At 43.4% G+C, this 19,351-nt stretch overlaps 1 protein-coding gene across 1 annotated transcript; it reads left to right on the top strand.

Annotated features, from left to right (window-relative positions):
- Positions 1 to 795: 795 nt before the first annotated feature.
- Positions 796 to 19,142, top strand: LOC8036646 (acyl-CoA Delta-9 desaturase; the record flags this gene model as incomplete). Its single annotated transcript, XM_042292697.1, is given in 6 exon segments — positions 796 to 813; positions 8,369 to 8,471; positions 9,520 to 9,650; positions 17,561 to 17,766; positions 18,667 to 19,003; positions 19,005 to 19,142. Coding segments are annotated over 6 exon segments (933 nt in total), but the record flags the coding sequence as incomplete, so codon positions are not given.
- Positions 19,143 to 19,351: the final 209 nt, after the last annotated feature.

Below are 19,351 nucleotides of genomic sequence, written 5' to 3'. Positions count from 1 at the left end.
CATTATTAAACCTTGGGGACGTGGAGCTATTAGTAAGAAAGCGACGTGGGACGAAAGAATTGATAAGGGAATTGACTTCATTTTTGAACATTGTCCAATTAACCTCGACAGAGCGTTCAAAAAATTGGATAGGAAAACGTCAAGGCATTGCACCAACTCGCTGTTTATAGCCTCAAAATCAGCTTTGCCATAATCAAGAAAATAGTTATTCTTCGCTTTTGTAAAGGCAGATACAGGAGCGCTTAGGTGAAAGTGAAGTAAACAGTGATCCCTGATGGCAGGTAAATACGTAAGAGATGATGCAAGACCAGGCGCAATAGAAAGAATAAGGTCCAGCACGTTCTCAGAAGTTGCCATAACACGAGTCGGCCTAGTAACTATCTGCGTCAACGAAAAATCGGAGCAGAGACTGAAAAACTCGGAGCACGCAGCAGAATTTGAAGATATGGTAGGATATAGACCAGACCAGTCAATGCCGGGGAGATTAAAATCGCCCAAAAGAAGCAAAGGCAAAGCAGGAAACTTGTACGAATTGTATTCAGAGTATCGTGTAAATCTATAAAAAAGTTTGCTGCGGCATTGGGAGGACGGTAGCACGAGCACAAAATAACCTGCTTATGGTTAAAACGCAAGCGCACGCCAATAAACTCAAGAGATGTAACAATGTTGACAAGACATGACTCAATGCTATCATTTACCGCGATTATGACATCAACACCACGCCTAGATAGCCTATCGCATCGATAAAAAGAGAAACGTTTCTCGCAACAAAAAATTTCGCTGTCACGAACAACACTAGATAGCCAAGTTTCAGTGAGTACAACAATGTCGGCGAGTGAAGAATCGATGGCAGAAGACAAGTCATCACGATTGCGAAGAACACTTCGAATGTTGGTGAAAAGCACTGAAAGATAAGGACTAGAGTTGTTCCGTATCAGGTTATGTTATTGTGACGACGTTGACAAACCAACCACAGGGTCAGCATTTACAGGAATGGAATTTGTACTCGGCGGTGATATAATCGCGGACTTCACAAACGGCATCACTGGCCGCGCAGTAAGAAAGACATTTGTTGTCAAAAAACACTTTGTTGTAGCGTAGACTAAAAGACTGTGTATGAGCCTTAGCGAATTCGAGCAGGCTTTCTTCTAGCAAGACGAGTGGCAGGGGAAAAATCCTCTGCGACGGAAGTGGCACTACCGCGCAGTTTGCCTCTCGAGAAAAAAACATGGTCTTTCGTTTTCAATAATGAAAATTTCACTAAAACTGGCCGACATTTACTGGGGTTAAAAACACGACCGAGTCTATGTGCACGAATGATACCCTCAGGGGGAACGATGATTTTCATTTCGTTTGCAATGACGTCACGCACTTTGCTTTCAGATACAGCCCAGGTCTCAGAGTTTGAGTCGGGAACACCGTAAAATATTAGATTATCTCTTCGAGACCTGTCCTCAAATTCATCAAGACGTGACCGCAGGCTGGCGTTCTCGCGTGACAGGAAGGTTACAGTTTCTTTCACCTGTCAACTCACGCTCCAAAATGTCCAAACTGGCTATTTTTTCTTCCACAGTACTAAGCCTCCCTTGAATATCGGTCACCATTACTACAATTGACTCCTGCCCAGTCTTAATAGCTTGAATATCCTCCATGATTCGGGTCTGTCCAGCTTCAAAATTTGCCTGACGAGCGTTTGAGCCTCTCAGTAAAACAAGCATCTCACTAATCTCTTTTTTCTGAACTTCTTTCTTATCTGGGCCAGGATTAAGTTCAATATCACCAGACAGGAGAAGCTTCAGACCCGAAATACATTCGCAAGAACATAAAAACAGCACTTGTGGGCATGGGAACACCAGTAGACAGAGTTTGTTGGACTTTTTACAATTCAAAGAGGGAAACGGACCAACATGTACGAAGAAAAAGCAGAAAGCGTTAGCTGACTGCATGACTGGCTGTTCCATAAGCCCACTGAAGGGCCGAGGGGCGTGCCGGCAGTTTAAATCCGGTGACGATGTCAATGTTGATGCCGTTGGACTGCTGTACTGAGGCGACGCGACGACTGGAAGTGCAGCAGAAAACCAAGGTGTCCAGGAGGAGTCGATGTCTGGTTGTGGCAGCACGGAAACTTTCGGCAAGCGCGTTCCCTCCAAGGCACACCCCGGGCTTGTTAGGGCCGGAAAGCCGCGAAACATCGCCGTGAACTGTACGAAGAAAAAGCAGAAAGCGTTAGCTGACTGTATGACTGGCTGTTCCACATGCCCACTCCACATATTAGGGAGGGGAGCAAAAAGCTACACCGTTTGGAACTGAATAAAGTGGAAAAGGCCGTTAGTATCAAACAAGATAAAGAAAGGAGTGAACAAAAGCAACACAAGGTCGTCTCGGAAGGCGTCCAGCTTTTCTTTTTAATTTCTTCTGTGCAACGCAGAACAAAAGACTCGACCGTGGATCACGAGCTCACGGCCCCTGAGAAAAGGCAAAGCGACCAGTAGAAGCATCGTCTGTGTCCCCGGTCTCGTTTCCGCAAAGAACGACATCGCCGCGACTGCTGCGACACAGACGACGGAGGCTCTCGTTCGGCATTAAACAGTTCATGTTAAAGCTATGTATAGCCCGGCGTAGTGCAGCGCGCACAGGTACTGACTGGTCGCAGATATCGAGTTCTTGCTCGCCGGACAATGAAACGCGCGCGTTCTGCACTACTCTGCGTTCTCTGCGCTCAACGTCGGAGCAAAAACAAAACCTTTAGGTATCTAACTGTTGCACATTTCCGCAAGGTGGCTTTGTCGCTTGGCTGAAGAACCGGCAGTGTTCGATGAGGCCGGAAAGGGTGAAGACGGGCAGAGAGCCAGGCACACAAAAAAAAGTTGAAACGAAGCAAATTCTAAATGCACTTTTCCGCGCGATGAAACACGAAGAACAGAAGTAGAAAAACGTCTGTCCCCTGCGCCGGCACTTTGCTCCGACGAGAAACGTTTTGAGTTCTTTGTTTTATTTTGTCGCGTCTAATGTGCGGCCCAACCCCCACACATGGTCAAACCCGCTCGAGTGATTAAAAATAAGGTGTTTGTTTTTTTCGCGAAAAGTGCCTGTATCTTTGAAGATACTCTTTAGTTACTGTTTCAAAAAAGTGATTAAGTTATTGTTACAGTTAGATAAAAATGTATCGAGCTTCAGTTAAAAGGTACCAAAAAGTAACAAAATACAGTACCGCGATACTACGCAAGACTGGTTCCAGGCACCATACTCCGGGCCTCGCGCCACGCATTTGGCGTGGTAACACAAATGCTCCCGTGACGTCGGGCCACCTGCCTCGCTCAGACGCTCTTAATGGGTCGTGGGGCTCTAGCCTCCACAGTTCGCCAAGTTGTCGTGAAACGGAGTATACAAATATAACTTCCCCAAATAAACACACCGCGTAAAACAGGCTTTGCCGCGCGTTACCCGAACAGCGCATGAAACGAGCTGTGGAGCCGAAGGATACAAGATCTGCGCGGTCTGTCCTATCTGTGACGTCACAAATGATGATCATGATAGCTAGAGAAGCGCCCCCTGTAGTTAGTGTACGCCGCCAGTAAGACCGATACAGATAAGTCTCTTATAAGCATTGTTTTAAAATAGTTAATAAGCGAGAGAAAAACTCTGGCCACCTGAGTTTAGCCAATGTTCGCCGCCATTTCCGAAAATCTCCGATTACCGATTACAGGATGGAAGGGCACCATGAAAGAGTGTGTTAAAAAGTACTTGTGCTTTACTTTGAAAGTACATTGTATTTATAGTACCTTACTTTATGTACATTACGAGAGAAAGAGAGAAAAACTCTGGCCACCTGAGTTTAGCCAATGTTCGCCGCCATTTCCGAAAATCTCCGATTACCGATTACAGGATGGAAGGGCATCATGAAAGAGTGTGTTAAAAAGTACTTGTGCTTTACTTTGAAAGTACATTGTATTTAGAGTACCTTACTTTATGTACATTACGAGAGAAAGAGAGAAAAACTCTGGCCACCTGAGTTTAGCCAATGTTCGCCGCCATTTCCGAAAATCTCCGATTACCGATTACAGGATGAAAGGGCACCATGAAAGAGTGTGTTAAAAAGTACTTGTGCTTTACTTTGAAAGTACATTGTATTTATAGTACCTTACTTCATGCACATTACGCCCGGTGGATTTACTACTGTACTTTAAGTACATAACCTCCCATTTACTTTGTACTTCAAGTACTTCTTAGATGTACTTTAGTCTTTACCCAACGCTGGTGAAAAGACGGTAACACTCTTGTTCTTTTTGCGAACGCCAGCCATTTTGAGTTTGTGCGGAGAGACGCGTGGAAACTTTTGTACGAAATGTATTCAACGCTTTCGCCGAAGTTCCCAGAAAAGCGCCGTGTTTTAGTCAGCGAACTGCTCTCTCTAGTTTATTTTTCCTCAGCAGTTTTCCGAAACGTTGCGGGAGACCCTCACGCGTTGGTGTTGTCGACATGCAACTGCGTGCGTCCGAAACACGCGGCAGCATAGCGAGGGGTTTCCTCCGTAATTACACCGTACTGGAGACAATTAAAACCGAGTAAAGAAATGCATCAGGGTATTCCCTCTTTTCGTTTCTTCTCGAATCATGATGTGTTGTTTTCTGCTAAAAAAAAAAAAAAAAAAGCAGAAGCAGACAACTAATTTGAGTTGTATAAATTAAAAAAAACAACTAATTAGACATGTGGTTTTGCAAAGCGATCGAAATCAAGATGAGAAGGGAGGGGAAGCAACAGTGTAAAGTGTCCCTTCCTTTGTTCAATTAGTGTTTTGATTTCTTAAAAACAATAAGAAATACGTTATTTTTTTATTTTTTAAGTGGGTGGGTTGAACGACGCTGACGTCACAGCTGTGTCCGGCGCAGAGAGACAAAGAACACAACAATACATGTAATTTACTTGGAGGTGGACTTCGCTTCGCGACGCAAGGTCGGCTGTTAGGCCGGGGGGGGGGGGGGGGGGGGGGTGAGCACGTATGACACGTTCAAGACGTCACTTTTGGAAACAAAGGGTGGCGAGTGAAATTGGGGGGAAGAACAATGGAAGAAATAAAACCTAGTGGTAAGCGCCCCTAGGACGGATTAAAGAAGGATTCACAGTTGGAGACAGCGGCAGTTCCTGGGCATCTTCTCTACAGGAGTTTACCATCATGGCAGTGGTAAGAGATTTATTTGCTCGCACACGCCGGCGATCTTTGGCCGCCTGCGCTGTGTTCTCGGAGATACTATGCCGTCGCCGAAGTGCCGTAGTTCTTTTAGAGGGCTACTGGATATATGGGCCAAGTTGTTCAATGTTCGCTTTCGAAAAGTGATCGGGGAGGAGACTAGGTTTGGAAACATTGGTTTATGAAGAGTCTTAAGACGCACAAAACCACCGCGTCGGCAAGTGAGTGTCTTTGTTTAGAGTTACCAACATTTATAAAATAGTAGAATACTCCCATACGTTGTTTTGACTTTTTCAGTCGTTTATGAGGCACTTCTTCTCGGCTTCCCAGCTTACCAATCATCTGGATACCTTGCAGCCGTAGTAAAAAAACGATATTTTCTCTTTACCTTTTTTAGAATATGTTAGGCTCGTTGACACATGTCAGTGCTTATAAAAGTCACTCATATCGGCACGACAGGACGCCGTAAAGAAAATAAGGTAAATAATCTAAAAAGGCAAAGATTAATAAAAATTAGATTCTATTATATTAAAATTAAGAACTACTTGGGTGCTCTTGTTGTGCGAAAGGCAAAAAAAATATGACACAGTAAATTTACAAAAACACAAAAACACATTTTGAAAGCTAGAAAGAAAAACCTGTGGACAGCTTTACAATGGCCGGGGTCATTTCCTTAAAAGACGCACTTTATTCTATACTCGACCTATAAATAGTTAGACTTTATTCTGCAGAAAGTACCCCGGCACCGCAAATGTGATCACGACCTCAATGAATGGGCGACTCCTAAAGCCTGGTTTACACTGCTTATACGTTATACAAAAGACAGTCTGCAAACATGAGTCGCCACGATATCCCTGGTTGGAATCGAAGTGCGAAGTTTTTTCTTAAACTCCTTGCCATGCGGCATTCAAAGCACTGATCTCGTGGTGTCTTGGTGTCTTACGTTCGAATCTGTTTGGAGATTGTCTTTTGTAGCATGTACAAGCTGTATGACCCCGGCTTTAGGAAATAGATTGCATATTTCCTATTCCAACACTGAAACGGTGCGTTCCAAAAGGGAAACAGTCATGAGAATAGTGCATTTATGAAGTCCGTTGTAATTTTTACCCCAGCGACGGGTATCACGTCAAGATAGACACTGCGCGACATGTCTACTTCATTATTTTTTCTTTGAAACGGCGCTGGTAGGCCCCAAATGTGAGGCCTAGGGTTAGTGCCCAGAATTTCACGAGAAGAATTATCTATGGCAATCTTTTTTGTCAATAATGCAAAAATGTGATTGGCCAGAGTCTTCCCTAGGGTATTGACGGCTATTCACAGCTTTCCTATGCTAAATGTAAGTAGTTTTTTTTTTTCTTTTATTTTTAACTTTATATTTGTTCTTAAAAATTCTAAATATCAATCAATATTTTTGTGCCCAGAGAAAAAAACCAGGATCCAATCAGGCGTTCAGTCGTTTGTCTCGAGCTACCTTCAGTCCAATCAAATTTATATATTTTCTCTTAACGGCGTCTCAAATAAATGAAGTTTGATAGAAGGCATTTTAATATCTATAGAATTACAATGGTACATTGGAACTGCCAATATTAACACTTTTTTTATAAGATTCTTTAAATACTATTTTGTGCTTTGGGGCCCGCTTTTAAACAGTTTCCGCTGTCGCAGGCGGTCGTCTACTTAGACTTTGATGAGCTACCCACTCGCTCTCAGATGACCACAAGAAGTTTGCTTTCCGTTCTGGAGGTTGCCGCCATAGCTTTCGCGTGACTTTTTTTTTAATTTTTTTTCGGATGTCTTTAGAAGTACGGTTGTGAATCGGCTTTGTTCTTTAAAGGGTACTCAGTGTACTATCGCGGTCTGTATGAGCTAAACAGTCCTTAGTGCGCCTCTGGCGTACCTGTCAGTCTTAGAAAGCCCGGAACCGAACTAGGAACGGAATGCGAAGTTACAGTTCCTTACTTCGGACTATTTGCAACATTGAAAGATAATAAAACTTGTGGGGACCACAGGCAGAGAAAAATACGGAATCGGCTGTTTCAAGCTCGTATTGTCAGCAGCAGGGGGTATAGCACCCAAATGTTTCATCGTACACACTTAAAAAAAAGAAAGTACACTGCGTCACTTTCCCACAAAGCACTATGAGAGAGCCGATTGCTGCAATGTACGAAGGAATCTTGGTGAATGACGAGAATAAAATAATATTTAAACTTAAAAAAATAGCAGTTTGTGCTGGGATACTGAACAGGACGTAATTCCGTGAAACGTTAAGCTCAATGCGACAGCGCAGGCTGTTTCTTTTTTTTTAAGTCTAAACATATTTTTAGCTTAGTCATTTTTTAAGTTACCTCTGTAGAGTGCAGCGATCGGATCTATAGAATGAATTGCGGGAAGTAGATGCACAATATTTGTTCTGAGAGTCACTGTTTAGACAATTTCTTTATGCTGAGGAAAAAAAAGGGGGGGGGGGAAAGAATTACCAAAATCCCGTAAAAAAATAACAAAAAAAATTTAAAGGAAAAAGAAAAACCCCAGCAGTTTTTAGTGTTTACGAATACTCAACTGTTAACGTTAGAATGATGCCAGAAGGAAGAAAGCGCTTCTTTGTCAATCAAGTCACAAAAGTTGGGCAACCAGAACGTGATACGTAACGCAAAGAGGTCACCTTCCCTCAGAAATATATAGAGAATAGGAAAAAAACGTCGTCAGGATCGTTCAAACGTGCATTTATGATACGGGATTTACTTCAACCTGGCCTTCAAATCTTCACCCGTAAATGTTGATTATCACCCAGAGTTTACCGGCTGTTCTGTCACGTGGGAGTAAATAGGTAATTTGAGGCAATTCAAGCCGAGCTGGCGATGCTCCTTGATCAGAGTTGACACGAAGGAAAATTTGAACATACACGAGGTCGAAACAAAAGGCCGTAGACGCGTTATTTCTTTTTCCTGATGCGAACAATGAAAGTGAGATCGCCATACACCGGAAAGATGGCAGCCTCTTTTGTGTTCAAATTGCAGTTTGCAACTCATTTGCCTCCATTACCGGAGGGCTTATGATCCCAAGCGCGCTTTCGGTCTTGCATTGTTTCAGGCGACAGAGTCAAGGAGAACGGAGGGTGATGAAGTGGTGGAGAACAATGAAGAAGACCAGAAGACACCTGTCGTGCCCTTCAAGAGGCAGATAGTGTGGCGCAACGTGTTTGTGTTCATCTACCTCCACGCCGCCTCCCTCTACGGCATATACCTCGCCATCTTCTACGCCAAGTGGGGGAGCATCCTCCTCGGTAAGCCTCGGCGGTGACTTCTATCATTCACGTATCAGTATAGTCAGTGGCGGGGGGGAGAACGACAGAGAGGACCTTAATATGTCCTCGCCTTCAGAGCGATGCTCCTTACCTTCTACACTGCTTCAACGTCTCGTGCATCATCGCAGTCCAAGCACGGTGGAAGGCCAATGGTGCTCGTGCTGGAGGACGGGCGTTCGGAAGACACGCCTCGCCGTTCTCCTCCAGTCTGGGATTATACTTCGTTTTATTTCCTACGTATTTTGTAGGACACTGTACTCTTCCGTAATTCCATCGCAGGCAACGCTGCAACCCAGTGCAGTCAATCAGACAGTGCAAAATGTAGATCGTCACGGCGCTTCTTTGTTTTTGAGCGTTTACTATCAACCGCCAAAAAACTCTCGCGCGTAGGGCCGGCCGCCCTTCGGGCTCAAAATGAAGCAGGGCATAGCAGCTGAATAAAGAGGTCGTATCCGTAGAGAGGGACAAATATGTCATTTTAATTCAAATTTCACATGATTGCGGAAATAGGCGCCTGGTTTGCTCGAGAAAACAAGGTGCCGTTCTTGCTTCATTGGTAAGTTTTACGGTCGATTTTTTACCAGCTTAAATTCTAAAGCTAGAACTCTTTTTTGATCTTCAATCACCAGTGCCGCCATTTGATAAGCGCAGCAGGAAACGTACGCATTCCGTCCTCTCCCGCTAGAGCTTCTGCTACCTGATGGCGACCGCTCGTAGACCAAATCGGGTTTTCGATTCTAACCTTCTACTTTTATTATCCGTAAGCAATAACGTTTAGACACCTTACTACTACATGCTGCCGGATTCTGAGCGATGCTTTCGGCAATGGGTAGTTGACGGTGTTTTTTTTAATGTGTGTGTTTTTGCGTTACAAAAAAAAATGTTAGGGGAAATAACAACAAATTCTTCTCGGGTGCTACCCTGAATTTTTAACTTCGAAGTGAATCATACACCAATGAACATCTGTGAATAGTCATGAAATTCTATTTTTATATTGTTTAACCACGAGTATTTTTTTCTTTGGCAGCGCTCGGCGGTCTTCCTATGTCCGGCCTGGGATCCTCCGCAGGAGCCCATAGGTTGTGGTGCCATAGGGCGTACAAGGCCAAGCTGCCACTGAGGATCTTCCTCATGCTTTGCAACTGTTTATCTCTTCAGGTGAGTCGAAGGGTACATATTTGTATGGGACGAGTAAATGCACACTAACAATCGAAGTAAGCTTTTTTCTGGTCAACAAAATTATCTTGTCAGCCTCGTTTTCTTTTTTAAATTATTGTAGAAACATGGAGCTCATGTGAGCCAGTGATTAGAGACATAGTTAAGATACATTTTTTATTTGATCATGTTTTACACGGGGCCTTTAAGATTATACTGTACCCGGTCTGGAGCTATACACGGTCATCAAGACTGTACTTGGATTGGACAATCGCTTTTTTCCGGACTGTTGTCCGCACACTATACATATCTAAAAATATATATATATATTTTTACGCCATGCAGACCATCTACGGAAGCGGCGTATACAATGATTTGTTTTTTCTAAATCGTTCAATATAATGAGACATAGAAGGTTTTTGTGAATCACAGAGCATAGCAGTGAGGCTTCATGTAGGATACAAGCTTCTTTTGTTAGCTAATAAAGCTCACATTTCTCAAAATATGCTTTGCATGAGAACAATATTTTATGCGCGGATAAGGTGCCAGGTGCACGCCATGCAAGGGGTGCGACCTATAGTCCTGCAAATACATAATTAAAGTGACATGCACCACGGGAAAAACGTTTCTTCTTTTTTAATATTTGCGATAAGTGAAAAAAATATTAAGTTTATAGTGCTCATTTTTTATAAATCTGGTGTTAACTTTGATATAGCTTGTGTGTGTGTGCGCGCACGTGTGTGTCTGTGTGTGTATTTGTGTTCTGAATGCAGTGCACGTGCGAAAAAAACGACATGTTCTTGCGCGCACGTGGGGCATGGCAGCACACTTAAAAGAGCCTAGTAAAATAAAAAAAACTCACCTTTTTTACACCACTAGGTGCAAGAAACAAAATAATGTGTACCAGAACTGTTTTATTTAAAAAGGAAATCCTCAAAACGCAATTTAATTGGGCTCACAAAATATTTTTAATGTTTTATCGAATATAAAGTTATGTACTCTAAATAAACCTTACTAACTGCATTCTAAATATCCTCAAGCTTATGCATGCCACATCGGATTGTAATAGGACAATATTAAGTACAAAACTTCCTGTGCGTAAACTGTTAAGATGCTTCAAAATTGCAAAAAACGGAAAACGCGTTCGAATATTAACGTAGATGTGTAACGGCACTACTTCGCGGCGCATTTTTTTATATTTTGTTTTGAGAAATTGAAGATACAAAAGATTGCGTTGGAGAGAAGATGGCCGGGCTTACTTCTCAAAAGAATTGTGATGGCAGGCAACGTCCGAATTTGAAAGACCACGTACACGAACATTGCTCATATAGGTGCCATTCTGGGTCACCGGGGGTCTTCAAATGCGAATTTGACTAATTTTGGTATCATATTTGGTTCTTATTTTTTTCATTCATTACATATTAATATTTAAGGATAATAAAACACTAAAACACTAAATCGGAATTGTAGCAAAAAATGGTTCCGTTTTTTGAGTTACCCTTCCCTTTGGGTAATGTTATTAAATATAGATCGAATTTCCCATTTTAAAATGACGATGCAAAAAAAAAAAAAAAACTGAAAACTTGCCGATAAAATGTTTGTTCCTTCGAGTTTATCTATAAACGAAACGACGATCATCAAGAAAGAAAGAATAGAAAAATACAAAAACACTTCACAATACCAGCAATGAAAGAGTGCTAGCTTACTATAAACCCCGATGACAGGCCCAATCCAGTCACCTTTCCATTCTAAAATAAGAGCTTATAGCGACCATCGGCTGACAGCAACGGATGCTTTTCTTGCCGTGCTTCTGGGTTACTACGTATAAGCCGATTCACTGAGTACCGTATTTTCCGGTCTATAATCCGCACCCGGTATATAGTTCGCAGAGGCAAATTTGGGGTCAAAAATAAAAGCTTTTGCTTAGATAATCCGCACCCGGTGCTGAGTCCGCACCCGGGGCTAAGTCGACACGAAAATGTTCTGATAGACGGCACACCTTGACAAATGTCCGCTTTCTTAGCTCACAAAGAATCCTATAAGATAGGTATATCATTAATAACATACTCTTCCATTCACAAAATTTGTCTCATTTCGTCATAATCAACGATATTTAAAAACGAAATTCCTGTATTGTCCGTACGCGTAGATAGTCCGCGCAGCCTAAATTTAAACTTTTAAACATGTATAGTCCGCGGACTATAGCCCGGAAAATAAGGAGTCCGATTGTGCTAGCCTGAGAGATGTCTGAGAGTTAGGCCTCAGACATCCTAAAAGTCGCAGCTTCGCCTGCGACTTTTAGGATGTCTGAGGCCTAACTCAATCATTTTCTTTTGAGTATGACCGAGTGCCTTGCAGCCTTATGCCACTCCTTATGTGACACATGACGTTGTCGCACGACGGGAAAACACACCGGCACCCTGGCGCCATCTATCGGTAGACTAGGAACTCTCCCAATCAGCGGATAACAAAACTTAAAACTTTCGCAGTGTTTGGAATATTAAATCTAAGCACTATCTACGACAAATAGACGCTCATAGCACTATCAAAATTTTACCTATAGCATAGGCTAAAAAAAAAAATAAGGCGTAAAAAAAAGGGGGAAATTATACGTAGATCGGAAGTGTTCCGTACCTACCGAATGCAGAGCGCAATTTCGTCTGGTTCTTTTGCACGAGTTGTGGTGACGTCAGAACGCCGAGCTCTGATTGGCTTTGATTGAAGGATTGTGGGTAAACCTCAAGGCAGCTTGCTTTCAGCTCTACCCACAATCCTTTAATCAGAGCCAATCAGACCTTGGTGTTGTTCTGACGTCACCGCAACTACTGCAAAAGAAGCAGACGAGCTCGCTCTCCGCATAAACGGCGCCAGCGTCCTCTCTCGACATAAACAGGTAAGAGCGATCGTAACATCGTCAGTCAAGCGTAAATATATGAACCGGCAGACATCACGAGAAATACAATTGGCGGTGTTTTGATGACAACCGATGTCATATTCGGCTTATTTCTCGCAAATATTGCTCGCGGTGATAAAAACAAATCTTCTTGTTTATTTTATTTGCGAAGATGGTGTATATTCGGTTATTCTTGAGTTCTTGAGATTTAGGAATATGTCACAAAATCTACAAGGTGATTCAACGAGAGGCCAGGATCTTTAAATCGACCGCAAAATTCGGTTTCTTAACCTATCCCGCTACGACTTTGTGCAGCGTTGCCCACGGATGGTGCATTCTTTTTTTGTGAAATTTGTAAAGAGCGAACTTACCTAAGGAAAAAGTAAAGAAAGAAAAAGGCTTAGCTCCTATGGAAACTCAGCGACGCCACCGGTCTTCAAACAACACGGCGCCGTTTCGCACAGGAGACAAGACATGGCGCTACGATAGCTGCCAACGAACGAGCATACGGCGCCGAGAGCCGGCGTCTTTAGCAGACGAGCTTTTCGACTCAAAAGCGGCGCGCGTTCCGCAGGCGGCGACAGTCGCGGAAACAAAAACAGGCGCGGTGACAACAAGGAACTGCAGTTCCTGTCTGCTAAAGACGCTGGTTCTCGGCGTCGTATGCTCGTTCGTTGGCGGCAGTTCGCCAACGAACGGCTCGTTCGTTGGCGGCTCGTTCGTTGGCGGCTCTTATCTCCCGTGCGAAACGGCGCCGCGCTGTTTGAAGACCGGTGGCTTCGCTGCGTTTCCATAGGAGCTAAGCCTTTTTCTTTCTTTACTTTTTCCTCAGGTAAGCTCGCTCTTTGCAAATTTTACAAAAAAAAAAAAAAGTACCATCTGTGGGCAACGCTGCACAAAGTCGTAGCACGATAGGTTAAGAAACCGAATTTTGTGGTCGATTTTAAAGAGCCTGGCCTCTCCTTCAATCACCCTGTAGTACCGGTATATACGCCACGTTCCTGAGAATTGGTAATTCAACGGAAGTATCCTTTAAGAAACGTCCAATTCGCAGTTAAAAAAAAATATTCTGAAAGACAGCCTTCGATGTTCAGACCATTATATTCGAAAACACGTAATCCTATGTATAAGCAACTCTAGTATTTTTTTTGTATCCTTTTTTTTGTAAGTTTTTTTTTAACAAACAATGATTACTTTTTTTTACTATTTCCTGGTGCATTCCTCCCAAGACTAGGCGCAGCAAGGTTTATGTTTTATGGGCATCGCTGCTTTTGTGCCATAAAACTCGTAAACAACAACGACGCCGCTTACAAACCCTTTTCTTCCATGATAGAGACGTGCGGTAAAACAAGTGATAGTCATAATATCCTCCTATGACGTCAAACCTGAGAAAGCACGAAATATAACAAAACTACACTATCAACGAAACGCGAAAAATAACTGCAAATGGTTGTTATTGCGACTATTTATTACAGCCTGACGTAACCAATGTGCGCACAGAGGTTGACTCGCTTTCCGCTATAGCGACTTGGAAGCTAATGCCGACATCGTCCAGGCTGTGTCCTAAGACCTGCATTTACGCCCAATGGCACGAGCGTGCAAATGGGCGTAAATGCATATTACAACGTATTATGCCACCAAAGTTCACAGAGCCTGCTGTTTGTTAATTCCAAATGATAAGCGCGTTGTCTTGTTTAACTGGAATGGAATGGAAAATTACAAAAAAAACACACACACACAAAAAACACCATACCACATATATTTCATTATGCAGCAACACAAAAAAAAAGTTCGCTCAAAGCCACGCCCTATTATCTGCTATTTACACTGTAAGAGTGGGATGGCCTGTCTTTAGAACTCCTGGTCTCAAGCACGCACTTTATGCCTTCAGCCATAGTCCTCCTCTATACTCACAAAGGCTGGCAGTTCGACGACGGAGCCATAGAGTGCACGGTGGCAGATTTGAAGTATCTTGTAGCACAGAGCATCAAAGAGCCATTTCTCGGGGACCCTGGATGTCAGCGCTCAGCTTTTGCAGCGGCGAAGACCCGAAACACATTTGTTCGCTCGGGACAAGTGTGTTTCGACGTCTCGCCGCAGCAGGGCGCCAGTCACGTGGCTCCCTTCTGATCCGTTGTCATCCGCTCCACCTTTTCCATTTCGGGCGGCCGCTTCTCGTGGCGATCTGCCAGGCTTTGTCAGTATAAAGGAGGCTATGCTTGAGTAGCGAGTCAGTTGCGCGAGCGCGCTCGAGGTAAACGAAACGCCGAAGCTCTTTTGAAAGTACAAAGCTCCCGCTGGGGGCGGGCAACCGAAGATCCTCTCCGCCGTTCTCACCTTGTCAGTTACTATAAGAAAAAAAAAAGATTAGAGGAAGAAATATAGATTAGATGTAAGTATGCAGTATGTCTTTGACCCGCATTTCTCAGGGTAAAAGCGCTAAAAACAAGGGACAAGTAAAAGAACCGAACAACACAGAGCTCTGTGTTGTTCGTTTCTTTTACTTGTCCATTGTTTTTAGCACTTTTACCCTCAGAAACATGGATCACCAACTAACCCAAGCAGATACCCTTCGCTTTTACCCGTCTTTTCTAAAATTATACTTCTGTGAGTGAACAATATTCCACTAAAGTTCTCTCCGAATAAAAGGTGAATGAAAGTACATTTTTATAGGCACTCGGATAAAACTCGTTACAGCTTGAAGATGTGTGTCATTCAACAGAACTCTGCCTATTATGACCTATGTTGGAAGGCAGGAAAATAATGCTGAATCGCGGAACACTCAGAAAAGAAACTACGCGTGTCTAACGACAAATAAAGTGACCTGCCTAACACGTATCCGGAGGCAACTGTGATGCCAACCAAAGTAATGACTATGACCCTGATGAGTGCCGACCTTTTTTTATTCCTTTTTTTTTCTTCTCTGCGTTGGTATCGTGCGTTCTTTTTCTACTACTTGCGGTGCCTGCCCACGGCCGGGCTGTGACAGGCTGGACAATAGCCCTAAAACATACAACGCCCAGGCCGCGCATTAATTGGGCTTGTCCTAACGGAGTACGTTTCAGCGCGAAAATGATAGTTATGATGCCCACGTGGCGAGTTCGTTAGTGTCTGTTTTGTGGACGAGCATGCGACGCGCGATGCGGTACCCCAACGCCAGAAACAACAAGAAACATGATCCCTCCCTTCTCTAGAACCTTGCTACACAGGAGTTGCGAAACGGAGTAGATGTACACGTGCGCGTGTCCCCCGGCTCGAGTAATCGTCCTTTGACGAAGCCGGTGTTCGTACGTAGTCTTTACTGCATTTAGTATCAGCCCACGCGGGAATATTTTCAGTCAATGGTTAGCTAATCCACTGATATTTTCCTACCAAGCTTCTTTGGTGACGGCGTGCTGCAATAGTGGTTGTCTCACTCGATTGCGTAGCCAGGTCGCTATTTTTAAAACCCCATTATGTGTTTTCTTTCCAACATAAAACGTTTTCATGCTTTATCTTTGAAGTTAGCATAGCTCAGTAGGTTCATGAACTTTTTGATAATTAGTAAACATTTTTTATTATTCCAACTAGAACATTACGTTACCAGAATTAGAAAAAAAAAATAATTTATTTTTGTTTGCAGTGCTCGAAAATGTAGTAATCATATTTAAACTCGAGTGCATAATAAAACCGGTGTTGAACGCGTACCAACATTACAATAGAGTCAGTGTTTTTACGTAGTAATTTGGGTGCTAAGCTATTTGATGCCTTTAACTTTATATAAATTGCATTACCTCAATAATAGTGCTTGTCTAGACATCGCTCGAACCTGGTGTTCACTAATGTTGGGTGTACACCAAAGTTGTTGTGCATGCTCGTGGGAAGTGAAAACCATTGAACCAAGTATCATCTTTTAAAATTTCCAATCAAGCTCAAACAGCTCTGGCAAAAAATACGTCGAAGTTCCACTAGCCAGAAGGTGTAGCGAATCGGTGTAGTCTTAAGAATCACAGGGAGTGGTGAGGGCACCTTATTATCGCTCATTAGTCCCTGTAGCCGATAAAAACAACGAAGAAGAATCAGGAAGCGAGAAACATAAACATATCAAGTCACAATCCGCGTTTTTGAAGTTGGCAGTGACTATGCAAAAAAAAAATAGTTTTTGAGATGGTTTAGTGGAAAGCCGTACCATATCAGCAGCTTTGAAATCATGACCAACGCCATAATGTTTTCACATAAAGTGAAAAATTTTATTTCTCCGGTAACTGGTACAAATTGTCCCAGAAGCATAGAAAACTAAAGACTACTATAGAAGAAAGAAAGCAAAAACACGTTGCCACTGATTTCCGAGTTGACACCGCAACACGGCAAAGTTTACGTCATTTCCATAGAATGGCAATATTAGGTCGGCGAATCAGCTCGCGATTTTGACTACAAGCGTCGCGTTTTCATCTCGTTGTGTCAGGAGTGGCGCGCACTGATTGGCCTATAATAGAAAGTTTTACAAGCTAACAAGAAAATCCCTTTTTGAAAGGTCCTTCGACGCCCCAAGACCTCTTTCAGCTTGTGAAGAACGGTTTCGCCTCAAGCACTATCGCCCCCTGGCGCACTAGAAAGGCAACTGGGCGATGAAGAAATTTTTCGCATCAAAAAAAAAAAAAAGCTTAAAAGAACCCCTTATAGGTCTTTCACGCAGAACCTTCCTAGGGGGCGTTCAAAAAATATTTTTGGGGCGCAAAAAATGAACACGTCAGAGAACCCCACGATCTCTTTTGCAACAAGATATTTCATTTTTTAGAGTGGGAGCTCCAACACTTCAGGTGCCGCAGGCAGCTTGGGTCTTCATACTGCGTTTGCGCAGAACTTCGGCGCTTGCGCTGTCCGACACCCCGAGCTGCTTTGGTGATCAAAAACGTTGGGTGCTCTTATTCTAAAACTCTCTATAGTCATTCAATAAAAATGAAAATCTTTTTTTTTTTTTTGCCGTGTGGATAGAACAGAAGCTTGTCTTGTAATGTTGGTAGTTGTTCTGACATTGCAGAACGACTTGTACGTGTGGACCAGGGACCACAGGCTTCACCACAAGTACTCGGACACGGACGCTGACCCACACAATATCAACCGTGGCTTCTTTTTCGCGCACGTCGGTTGGTTGCTCTGCAAAAAGCATCCCGAGGTCATGCGCAAGGGAAAGACCATCGACTGCTCTGACGTGCTCCAGGACCCGGTGGTGGCCTTCCAAAGAAAGTGAGCCACAAATTAAGTTCGATAAGCAACCAGTTACAGCATCACTTCGCTGGTGGGCGCTGATGCGCGTAAAAAGGGTTGCGTGCCAGGTCAATCCTTTTTTTTCCTCCAAGGTTTCAAGGAAAATCAGCGGACAGTGCAGTTTGGCATTGAAATTAACGTTGATGGATGACTTTGAGTAGAGTTAGTAGGAAACAAAAGACACCCTAGGCTTTATTTACATTATCGCTGAGAAAGATCTGTTGCCGACAAATAACTTTCTGGAGACCGACCGAGGTCTGACTTCTCTTGCAGCAACATAATAATGAAGTGGTATGAATTAGGTTTCACGCAGTCCAATATTTCTTGTCAGAAATGGCAACCTGTCTACAACCCTGAGGATCATGCGTCGCATAGTTCTCTGCAGTCTACGAAAGTGAATAGTGATTTATATAGCTTGGCGAGGTGTAGGTTCAAAACGAGACCAAGGTAGTAAACCTCTGTATGACGTTTTGTTTTCTGTGAGGACGAATTAGACATTTATTTAGAAAATAAATCTCAAACGAATCACTGAGGTAGTCGAAAGTCGTATGATGAACTTAAAATAGAAAAAAAAAATCATCTTTTGGAAGCTTGTGGTAGTTGTTTCGCTAGGAGACAGCATCTTATTTTCATCTCTCAGCCCTAACAGAGCCATAAAGCCTAAACAGGGAGTTGTTTTACCGAAACGTTTGGCTAATACTTTGGAGATCATAGGAGACCCTCTATTTACCGGAAACCCCGCCTTGATCCCAATAAATGATGCCCTGCATACACTAGCTTGATTAGCATAGCATGTCTCAGGTACGCAGTTATTTTTGGTGAGTCGTTGATGCATCACAGGCACGGGCCATAATTGGTTAAAATTCTCTTGCCATCCAGATATTACGTTCCCATGGTGGCCCTGTGCTGCTTCGCCATACCCATCTACATGCCGATGGCGTTCTTCGGCGAATCCTTCTGGAACGCCATGTTCATCAACGGCATCCTGCGCTACGTGATCAGCCTGCACATGACGTGGCTGGTGAACAGCGCTGCGCACACCTGGGGCTATCGGCCCTACGATCGCCACATCAGGCCTACAGACAACCCGGCGCTGGCCATGGCAATGTTTGGAGAGGGCTTCCACAACTACCATCACACGTTCCCGTCGGACTACGCCACCAGCGAGTACGGCGACATCCTGAACCCCGCCACGACGTTCATCCACATGATGGCCCAAGATTGGCCAGGCGTACGACCTCAAGTCGCCGTCAAGGGACGCGTTAAAGAAGCGCGTTCTTAGGACCGGAGACCCGAGTCAATCCTATTTCAAGGCTTCAGCAATCGGGTTTAGCGAAAGGCTCAAGAGTGGTTAGCAGGGAAACAAAACAAAACAAAAATAACTGTAAATATATCTCACCATTATGTGCGCATGTAACACCAACTTCATATTTTACAATGGATCACCTTTGAAAGTATGACAGCTGCGAGGTGTCTTTATATAGTCACGGGTGCTATGTTGGTAAGCTGAAAATAACGCTTCATGTAAGGCATAACATTAAGTAGAACAGGAAAATCTAAACAC

Source organism: Ixodes scapularis, unplaced genomic scaffold (genome assembly GCF_016920785.2).
Source record: "Ixodes scapularis isolate PalLabHiFi unplaced genomic scaffold, ASM1692078v2 PGA_scaffold3__209_contigs__length_174095766, whole genome shotgun sequence".
In the NCBI taxonomy this organism is placed as follows: Eukaryota; Metazoa; Arthropoda; class Arachnida; order Ixodida; family Ixodidae; genus Ixodes; species Ixodes scapularis.
This window is presented reverse-complemented; position numbering and strand designations above follow the sequence as displayed.